The sequence below is a fragment of the Procambarus clarkii genome, chromosome 22, assembly GCF_040958095.1.
Source record: "Procambarus clarkii isolate CNS0578487 chromosome 22, FALCON_Pclarkii_2.0, whole genome shotgun sequence".
Taxonomy (NCBI): domain Eukaryota; kingdom Metazoa; phylum Arthropoda; class Malacostraca; order Decapoda; family Cambaridae; genus Procambarus; species Procambarus clarkii.
Genome location: NC_091171.1, coordinates 5,688,507 through 5,698,632, shown reverse-complemented (window position 1 = coordinate 5,698,632; position 10,126 = coordinate 5,688,507). Strand labels below are relative to the sequence as shown.

General features: G+C 56.6%; 1 protein-coding gene across 1 annotated transcript; it reads left to right on the top strand.

The window, feature by feature from the left end:
- Window positions 1–482: 482 nt before the first annotated feature.
- Window positions 483–10,044, top strand: LOC138367632 (paternally-expressed gene 3 protein-like). The gene is made up of 4 exons (XM_069329357.1): window positions 483–832; window positions 1,133–1,402; window positions 1,634–2,093; window positions 9,748–10,044. Exons 1-4 carry the CDS (start codon window positions 483–485, stop codon window positions 10,042–10,044), a joined length of 1,377 nt encoding a protein of 458 aa, XP_069185458.1.
- The last annotated feature ends 82 nt before the right edge of the window (window positions 10,045–10,126 follow it).

The window sequence follows — 10,126 nt, the reverse complement described above, 5'->3', positions numbered from 1 at the left end:
TTTAGACGTAATTTGAAATGAAATCGACTCACAAAATTGACATACTGTCCCGTTTTCTGTTTGAGTCGTCCGGCTTACTCGGTAAGGTTAGGAGAGGAAACTTTCAATTAACGTTTTTCATAACGTTTTGAAACTTTATGAGAATTTCCTGCCCACCTAACCTATAAGAGGACCCTTAACTTACCGTTGTTGAAAAAAAATCCCAACTTTATTTTCATTTTTTTCATTTTCAAGTTATGTCCACTTTCGGCCATACGGACAAACGGCCAATAGCGACGTTATTTTTAAGAGGACAGGTTGTTCTGGCAACGACAGGTTGTTCTGGCAACGACAGGTTGTTCTGGCAACGACAGGTTGTCTGGCAACGACAGGTTGTTCTGGCAACGTCTGCTCCTTGCCAACAACGTAAGCATCATTGCCAACCGCAACGGTTAAATTGACAAAATAAATAAACAAATAATAAATATTGTAATCCTGACGAAATGTTAAATACTTCAGAAAATGCCGCAACGCACACTGAAGCAGCAATGGACAGCTGGAAGGCTCTGACACCTAGCAGTGGCGTGCAGGACAGTGGCGTGCAGGACCCCGTGCAGGACAGTGGCGTGCAGGCCCCCGTGCAGGACAGTAGCGTGCAGGACAGTGGCGTGCAGGCCCCCGTGCAGGACAGTGGCGTGCAGGACCCCGTGCAGGACAGTGGCGTGCAGGCCCCCGTGCAGGACAGTGGCGTGCAGGACAGTGGCGTGCAGGCCCCCGTGCAGGACAGTGGCGTGCAGGACAGTGGCGTGCAGGACAGTGGCGTGCAGGACAGTGGCGTGCAGGACAGTGGCGTGTAGGACAGTGGCGTACAGGACAGTGGCGTGCAGGACAGTGGCGTGCAGGACAGTGGCGTGCAGGACAGTGGCGTGCAGGACAGTGGCGTGCAGGACAGTGGCGTGTAGGACAGTGGCGTGCAGGACAGTGGCGTGCAGGACAGTGGCGTGCAGGACAGTGGCGTGCAGGCCCGCGTGAAGGACAGTGGCGTGCAGGACAGTGGCGTGCAGGCCCGCGTGCAGGACAGTGGCGTGCAGGCCCGCGTGCAGGACAGTGGCGTGCAGGACAGTGGCGTGTAGGACAGTGGCGTGCAGGACAGTGGCGTGCAGGACAGTGGCGTGCAGGCCCCCGTGCAGGACAGTGGCGTGCAGGCCCGCGTGCAGGACAGTGGCGTGCAGGCCCGCGTGCAGGACAGTGGCGTGCAGGCCCCCGTGCAGGACAGTGGCGTGCAGGCCCCCGTGCAGGACAGTGGCGTGCAGGCCCGCGTGCAGGACAGTGGCGTGCAGGACAGTGGCGTGCAGGTCCGCGTGCAGGACAGTGGCGTGCAGGACAGTGGCGTGCAGGACAGTGGCGTGCAGGACAGTGGCGTGTAGGACAGTGGCGTGCAGGACAGTGGCGTGCAGGACAGTGGCGTGCAGGACAGTGGCGTGTAGGACAGTGGCGTGCAGGCCCCCGTGCAGGACAGTGGTGTGCAGGACAGTGGCGTGCAGGACAGTGGCGTGCAGGACAGTGGCGTGTAGGACAGTGGCGTGCAGGACAGTGGCGTGCAGGACAGTGGCGTGCAGGACAGTGGCGTGTAGGACAGTGGCGTGCAGGACAGTGGCGTGCAGGCCCGCGTGCAGGACAGTGGCGTGCAGGACAGTGGCGTGCAGGCCCCCGTGCAGGACAGTGGCGTGCAGGACAGTGGCGTGCAGGACAGTGGCGTGCAGGACCCCGTGCAGGACAGTGGCGTGCAGGCCCCCGTGCAGGACAGTGGCGTGCAGGCCCGCGTGCAGGACAGTGGCGTGCAGGACCCCGTGCAGGACAGTGGCGTGCAGGACCCCGTGCAGGACAGTGGCGTGCAGGCCCCCGTGCAGGACAGTGGCGTGCAGGACAGTGGCGTGCAGGCCCCCGTGCAGGACAGTGGCGTGCAGGACCCCGTGCAGGACAGTGGCGTGCAGGACCCCGTGCAGGACAGTGGCGTGCAGGACCCCGTGCAGGACAGTGGCGTGCAGGACCCCGTGCAGGACAGTGGCGTGCAGGACCCCGTGCAGGTGGCAAGGTCCAGGAGGGACCAACAGGTGAGTACGGGCACGACAAGCGGCCCAACAGGTGGGTACGGGCACGACAAGCGGCCCAACAGGTGGGTACGGGCACGACAAGCGGCCCAACAGGTGGGTCCGGGCACGACAAGCGCCCCAACAGGTGGGTACGGGCACGACAAGCGGCCCAACAGGTGGGTCCGGGCACGACAAGCGGCCCAACAGGTGGGTACGGGCACGACAAGCGCCCCAACAGGTGGGTCCGGGCACGACAAGCGCCCCAACAGGTGGGTCCGGGCACGACAAGCGGCCCAACAGGTGGGTACGGGCACGACAAGCGGCCCAACAGGTGGGTACGGGCACGACAAGCGCCCCAACAGGTGGGTCCGGGCACGACAAGCGGCCCAACAGGTGGGTCCGGGCACGACAAGCGGCCCAACAGGTGGGTCCGGGCACGACAAGCGGCCCAACAGGTGGGTACGGGCACGACAAGCGGCCCAACAGGTGGGTACGGGCACGACAAGCGGCCCAACATGGCCATACTGGGAGACAACCTTGAACTGGGCGCGGGCGCCACACTCTCGTTTTCTCTCGCCAGGACAACACCCTCACCCTGCTGGGCCTTCACCCTGCTGGGCCTTCACCCTGCCGGGCCTTCCTTCACCCTGGTGGACCTTCACCCTGCTGGGCCTTCACCCTGCTGGGCCTTCACCCTGCTGGGCCTTCCTTCACCCTGCTGGACCTTCACCCTGCTGGACCTTCACCCTGCTGGGCCTTCACCCTGCTGGGCCTTCCTTCACCCTGCTGGGCCTTCACCCTGCTGGGCCTTCACCCTGCTGGTCCTTCACCCTGCTGGACCTTCACCCTGCTGGACCTTCACCCTGCTGGACCTTCACCCTGCTGGACCTTCACCCTGCTGGACCTTCACCCTGCTGGACCTTCACCCTGCTGGACCTTCACCCTGCTGGACCATGGCCGTATACTCACTTATCAGTCCCAAGGTAACATTTTTAGCTCACTCCTGCCATCCGGCCTCCCAATCCTCCCGCCTTATAAACTATCACAACATTTAAATTCGTTGTCGTGTTCGACCCTAATGTTGTGGAGACGGCTTCGAGTACTTCCTGACGTTCCTTCGGCGCATCTGTGTTTCCTGCGTCCACCTGTGTCCCCTGGTCCTACTGGGGTGAGGGTGGTGGTACTGGGGTGAGGGTGGTGGTGCTGGGGTGAGGGTGGTGGTGCTGGGGTGAGGGTGGTGGTGCTGGGGTGAGGGTGGTGGTGCTGGGGTGAGGGTGGTGGTGCTGGGGTGAGGGTGGTGGTGCTGGGGGTGAGGGTGGTGGTGCTGGGGTGAGGGTGGTGGTGCTGGGGTGAGGGTGGTGGTGCTGGGGTGAGGGTGGTGGTGCTGGGGTGAGGGTGGTGGTGCTGGGGTGAGGGTGGTGGTGCTGGGGTGAGGGTGGTGGTGCTGGGGTGAGGGTGGTACTGGGGGTGAGGGTGGTGGTGCTGGGGTGAGGGTGGTGGTGCTGGGGTGAGGGTGGTGGTGCTGGGGTGAGGGTGGTGGTGCTGGGGGTGAGGGTGGTGGTGCTGGGGGTGAGGGTGGTGGTGCTGGGGGTGAGGGTTGTGGTGCTGGGGTGAGGGTGGTGGTGCTGGGGGTGAGGGTGGTGGTGCTGGGGTGAGGGTGGTGGTGCTGGGGGTGAGGGTGGTGGTGCTGGGGTGAGGGTGGTGGTGCTGGGGTGAGGGTGGTGGTGCTGGGGTGAGGGTTGTGGTGCTGGGGTGAGGGTGGTGGTGCTGGGGGTGAGGGTGGTGGTGCTGGGGTGAGGGTGGTGGTGCTGGGGGTGAGGGTGGTGGTGCTGGGGTGAGGGTGGTGGTGCTGGGGGTGAGGGTGGTGGTGCTGGGGTGAGGGTGGTGGTGCTGGGTGAGGGTGGTGGTGCTGGGGGTGAGGGTGGTGGTACTGGGGTGAGGGTGGTGGTGCTGGGGGTGAGGGTGGTGGTGCTGGGGGTGAGGGTGGTGGTACTGGGGTGAGGGTGGTGGTGCTGGGGGTGAGGGTGGTGGTGCTGGGGGTGAGGGTGGTGGTGCTGGGGTGAGGGTGGTGGTGCTGGGGTGAGGGTGGTGGTGCTGGGGGTGAGGGTGGTGGTGCTGGGGGTGAGGGTTGTGGTGCTGGGGTGAGGGTGGTGGTGCTGGGGGTGAGGGTGGTGGTGCTGGGGTGAGGGTGGTGGTACTGGGGTGAGGGTGGTGGTGCTGGGGTGAGGGTTGTGGTGCTGGGGTGAGGGTGGTGGTGCTGGGGGTGAGGGTGGTGGTGCTGGGGTGAGGGTGGTGGTACTGGGGTGAGGGTGGTGGTGCTGGGGTGAGGGTGGTGGTACTGGGGTGAGGGTGGTGGTGCTGGGGGTGAGGGTTGTGGTGCTGGGGTGAGGGTGGTGGGGGTGAGGGTGGTGGTACTGGGGTGAGGGTGGTGGTGCTGGGGTGAGGGTGGTGGCGCTGGGGTGAGGGTGGTGGTACTGGGGTGAGGGTGGTGGTGCTGGGGGTAAGGGTTGTGGTGCTGGGGTGAGGGTGGTGGTGCTGGGGGTGAGGGTGGTGGTGCTGGGGTGAGGGTTGTGGTGCTGGGGTAGGGGGGTTTTCTATGCAGAGGAGGGTGGCGGGGTTGTCCTCTGGTGTTACTGGGTAGCTGGTTGTGGATTCCCCCCTCGCCTCTGGGGGTGTTGTGTTGGGAGCTGTGACTTCCTGGTTTTCCCCTCTCGCCCTGCTCCTCTTCCTTGCTTCTGCTGCCACGGCTCTCTCCTCCCTTGTCATGTCTCTCTGGAGGAATACATTTTTGAATTTTCCCACTTTTTTCAGGGAGCTCTTCCTTGATAGAATCTTCTCCTTTGTGCTCTCGTTTGCAAACACTATCTTTATCACTTGGTCTCGGTCTTTGTTGTACCAACCTAGCCTGAAAACCTTCTCAATGCTATGCTCAGCCCCTTCCATGTCTAGTACCTTTAGTACTTCATTCACTGCTGCTTTGTCCTTGTCATTCCACTCTGTCCTATTGGAGCCTTCCTGCTCTTTAATACCCACAGCAACCACTGATCTGTTCCTTTCCAGCAGTTGGCTAGTGGAGCGTGCCGCCTCCTGTGAGGTGGCTGCTTTCATGGCCACCTCCATCACTGCAGTCATTACTTCAGAGTTATTTTTTTTTAGTATTTCTGCAAATGTTGCTTTTATTGTGGCATTCTCATCCAAAAAACTATTATCACCTTCTCCCTGGATGATTTTCTGAGTCTCAGCCTCGATACCATTCTCTTTGAGGGCTCTAATCTCCTCCTTTGCTGCTGTCAGCTCTCTTTTCAGGTTGCTTATTTCGTTCTTCATTTCCTGCATCATTTCCTGCATCTCACTCTTGATGTCCTCCAGAAACTGGGCGAACATTTCCTTCATTTCGTCACCTTGACTCTTCCCTGTTCCCCTGGTACCTCTGGCTGTCATGCTTGCCCCTGTTCCTATAGTTGTGACGTGATAGGATTTGTCATGAGGGCAGAGCGGGATGGGGGAGGGAGGGAGGGAGGGAGAGAGGGAGGGAGGGAGAGAGAGAGAGAGAGAGAGAGAGAGAGAAAATGAGTGATAAAGGGAGAGATAAATGGGTGGGTGGGGGCGATCTGACCCTTCCACTGAAGTGAGAAGAAAGTAGAAGGGGGGGAGGAGATGGAGAGAGAGGAGGGAGAGAGAGGGAGGAGAGAGGGAGAGAAATGGAGAGGGAGAGAGCAGGTGTGGGAGAGACGGGGGGAGAGGTGTGTGTGTGTGTGTGTGTGTGTGTGTGTGTGTGTGTGTGTGTGTGTGTGTGTGTGTGTGTGTGTGTGTGTGTGTGGGCAGAGAGGGGGGGAAGGAAAGAGAGGGAGTGGGGGGGGAGGGAGAGAGGGAGGGAGGGAGGGAGGGAGGGAGGGAGAGAGAGAGAGAGAGATAGTGGGAGAGAGAGATAGTGGGAGAGAGATATAGTGGGAGAGAGATAGAGAGTGGGAGAGAGATAGAGAGTGGGAGAGGGAGAGAGGGAGTGGGAGAGGGAGAGAGGGGGAGAGAGTGGGAGAGAGGGAGTGGGAGAGGGAGAGAGGGGGAGAGAGTGGGGAGGGGAAGTGTGTGTATGGGGGATGCGGGGGACTGGGGGTGGGGGGGGGGGGAGATGGCGACCAGGTCAGGTCAGGTCAGATGGGGGGGGGGGGGGGTATAGTAAGGTCCTATCCTCTGTTCCCAGGTGTTAACACTTTTTCCCCTGACTGAACGTTTGTGTGTTTACTAGTTGTGTTTACTAGTTGTGTTTTGCGGGGGTTGAGCTTTGCTCTTTCGGCCCGCCTCTCAACTCAACGTGTGTGTGTGTGTGTGTGTGTGTGTGTGTGTGTGTGTGTGTGTGTGTGTGTGTGTGTGTGTGTGTGTGTGTGTGTGTGTGTGTTTTTAGCGTGTGCGCGCTTGTGTACTCACCTAGTTGTGCTTGCGGGGGTTGAGCTCTGGCTCTTTGGTCCCGCCTCTCAACCGTCAATCAACAGGTGTACAGATTCCTGAGCCTATTGGGCTCTATCATATCTACACTTGAAACTGTGTATGGAGTCAGCCTCCACCACATCACTTCCTAATGCATTCCATTTGTCAACCACTCTGACACTAAAAAAGTTCTTTCTAATATCTCTGTGGCTCATTTGGGCGCTCAGTTTCCACCTGTGTCCCCTTGTGCGTGTGCCCCTTGTGTTAAATAGCCTGTCTTTATCTACCCTATCAATTCCCTTGAGAATCTTGAATGTGGTGATCATGTCCCCCCTAACTCTTCTGTCTTCCAGCGAAGTGAGGTTTAATTCCCGTAGTCTCTCCTCGTAGCTCATACCTCTCAGCTCGGGTACTAGTCTGGTGGTGAATCTTTGAACCTTTTCCAGTTTAGTCTTATCCTTGACTAGATATGGACTCCATGCTGGGGCTGCATACTCCAGGATTGGCCTGACATATGTGGTATACAAAGTTCTGAATGATTCTTTACACAAATTTCTGAATGCCGTTCGTATGTTGGCCAGCCTGGCATATGCCGCTGATGTTATCCTCTTGATATGTGCTGCAGGAGACAGGTCTGGCGTGATATCAACTCCCAAGTCTTTTTCTTTCTCTGACTCCTGAAGAATTTCCTCTCCCAGATAATACCTTGTATTTGGCCTCCTGCTCCCTGCACCTATCTTCATTATATTACATTTGGTTGGGTTAAACTCTAACAACCACTTGTTCGACCATTCCTGCTGTTTGTCTAGGTCTTCTTGAAGCCTCAAACAGTCCTCTTCTGTCTTAATCCTTCTCATAATTTTGGCATCGTCCGCAAACATTGAGAGAAATGAATCTATACCCTCCGGGAGATCATTTACATATATCAGAAACAAGATAGGACCGAGTACAGAGCCCTGTGGGACTCCACTGGTGACTTCACGCCAATCGGAGGTCTCACCCCTCACCGTAACTCTCTGCTTCCTATTGCTTAGGTACTCCCTTATCCACTGGAGCACCTTACCAGCTACACTTGCCTATCTCTCCAGCTTATGTACCAGCCTCTTATGCGGTACTGTGTCAAAGGCTTTCCGACAATCCAAGAAAATGCAGTCCGCCCAGCCCTCTCTTTCTTGCTTAATAATTTATCTGACTGGCTTAAGAATTCTATTAAGCCAGTCAGGCAAGATTTACCCTCCCTGAACCCATGTTGTCGATTTGTCACGAAGTCCCTTCTCTTCAGATGTGCTACCAGGTTTTGGAGAGAAGGGACTTCGTGACAAATCGACAACATGGGTTCAGGGAGGGTAAATCTTGCCTGACTGGCTTAATAGAATTCTATGACCAGGTAACACAAATTAAGCAAGAAAGAGAGGGCTGGGCGGACTGCATTTTCTTGGATTTTTCTTGGATTTCTGTGTGGGTGCATACGTACGTGGGCATGCGTGCGTGCGTGCGCGTGTCACGAGTTCCCTTAAGCGTTACCTCTACCTAAATGAGCCACTGAGATTTTTAAATATATATGATATCCTGAACAAGAATTTGATAATATTTTACCTCAATCTGTACACCTGATTAATTGACCAGAGAGGGGGTATATACCAGTCTGCCTCCCGCTCACACAACCAGATGAGTAAGGACGATGTATGATGTCGATGGTTATCCGTTGTTGTCTCCCACTAGGTGATTCACTAAGTGCTAGTAGATTGATGATGTCGGTTCTTCTCTGTCTACACAAAGCTCTGGAGTCAGTCACTGTATCGTTGTGTGACAGTTCACTAATTTGCTGTACCACTGATCACAGTCACCACTCAACAAACACAATCACACAATCAGGCAGTTCCAAGGCGGGTCGTCCCACCTGGCCGTCAGGTCAGGTCGCTCCACGCGGTCCTCCACACTTATATGCTCCGGTGATGCCACTAGCTCCATTTTGGTTTCTTCGCACTATCGCTAGCAATATGACTATGCTATATAGCACCCTGCTAGCTACACACTGCGAGAGGCCAAATACTATGATCTAGCCTCTATACTTCTTAAATGTCCCGAGAAATTGACGAATTTCCGCGGACCTCACTAATAGTGTGTGTCCTCTACCGGCTCACGGTTACTGGAGGTGGTTGTGTGTAGGTGGTGGTTGTGTGTTGGTGGTGGTTGTGTGTAGGTGGTGGTTGTGTGTAGGTGGTGGTTGTGTGTAGGTGGTGGTTGTGTGTTGGTGGTGGTTGTGTGTTGGTGGTGGTTGTGTGTAGGTGGTGGTTGTGTGTAGGTGGTGGTTGTGTGTTGGTGGTGGTTGTGTGTAGGTGGTGGTTGTGTGTAGGTGGTGGTTGTGTGTAGGTGGTGGTTGTGTGTTGGTGGTGGTTGTGTGTAGGTGGTGGTTGTGTGTAGGTGGTGGTTGTGTGTTGGTGGTGGTTGTGTGTAGGTGGTGGTTGTGTGTAGGTGGTGGTTGTGTGTTGGTGGTGGTTGTGTGTAGGTGGTGGTTGTGTGTAGGTGGTGGTTGTGTGTAGGTGGTGGTTGTGTGTAGGTGGTGGTTGTGTATTGGTGGTGTTGGTGTGTTGGTGTGTTGGTGGTGTATGTGTGTTGGTGGTGTTTGTGTGTTGGTGGTGTATGTGTGTTGGTGGTGTATGTGTGTTGGTGGTGTATGTGTGTTGGTGGTGTATGTGTGTTGGTGGTGATTGTGTGTTGGTGGTGATTGTGTGTTGGTGGTGTTTGTGTGTTGGTGGTGGTTGTGTGTTGGTGGTGTATGTGGGTTGGTGGTGTATGTGTGTTGGTGGTGATTGTGTGTTGGTGGTGATTGTGTGTTGGTGGTGTTTGTGTGTTGGTGGTGATTGTGTGTTGGTGGTGATTGTGTGTTGGTGGTGTTTGTGTGTTGGTGGTGTATGTGTGTTGGTGGTGTATGTGTGTTGGTGGTGTATGTGTGTTGGTGGTGTATGTGTGTTGGTGGTGTATGTGTGTTGGTGGTGTATGTGTGTTGGTGGTGTATGTGTGTTGGTGGTGTTTGTGTGTTGGTGGTGTTTGTGTGTTGGTGGTGATTGTGTGTAGGTGGTGTTGGTGTGTTGGTGGTGGTTGTGTGTTGGTGGTGGTTGTGTGTTGGTGGTGTTGGTGTGTTGGTGGTGGTTGTGTGTAGGTGGTGGTTGTGTGTAGGTGGTGGTTGTGTTGGTGGTGGTGTTGGTGTGTTGGTGTGACGGTGGTGTTTGTGTGCCACGTCCGACAGCCACGTTCAACAGCCACGTCCGACAGCCACGTCCGACAGCCACGTCCGACAGCCATGTCCGACAGCCACGTCCGACAGCCACGTCCGACAGCCACGTCCGACAGCCACGTCCAACAGCTACGTCCGACAGCCAGGTCCAACAGCCACGTTCAACAGCCACGTCCAACAGCCAGGTCCAACAGCCAGGTCCAACAGCCACGTCCAACAGCCACGTTCAACAGTCACGTCCAAGAGCCACGTTCGACAGCCACGTCCAACAGCCACGTCCAACAGCCACGTCCAACAGCCACGTCCTAAACAAGACAACAACTGACGAATTACTACACCAGAATTTCCTTAACAATCACAAACTAAAAAGTGGTTGATATAGTTTAGTTGG

Coding starts and splice junctions, on each gene's coding strand:
- LOC138367632 (XM_069329357.1), top strand. CDS start 483: ATGTTAAATACTTCAGAAAATGCCGCAACGCACACTGAAGCAGCAATG. Junction 1,403..1,633: donor GGCGTGCAGGACAGTGGCGT/GTAGGACAGTGG, acceptor CGTGCAGGACAG/TGGCGTGCAGGCCCGCGTGC. Junction 2,094..9,747: donor GGTCCAGGAGGGACCAACAG/GTGAGTACGGGC, acceptor CACGTCCGACAG/CCACGTTCAACAGCCACGTC.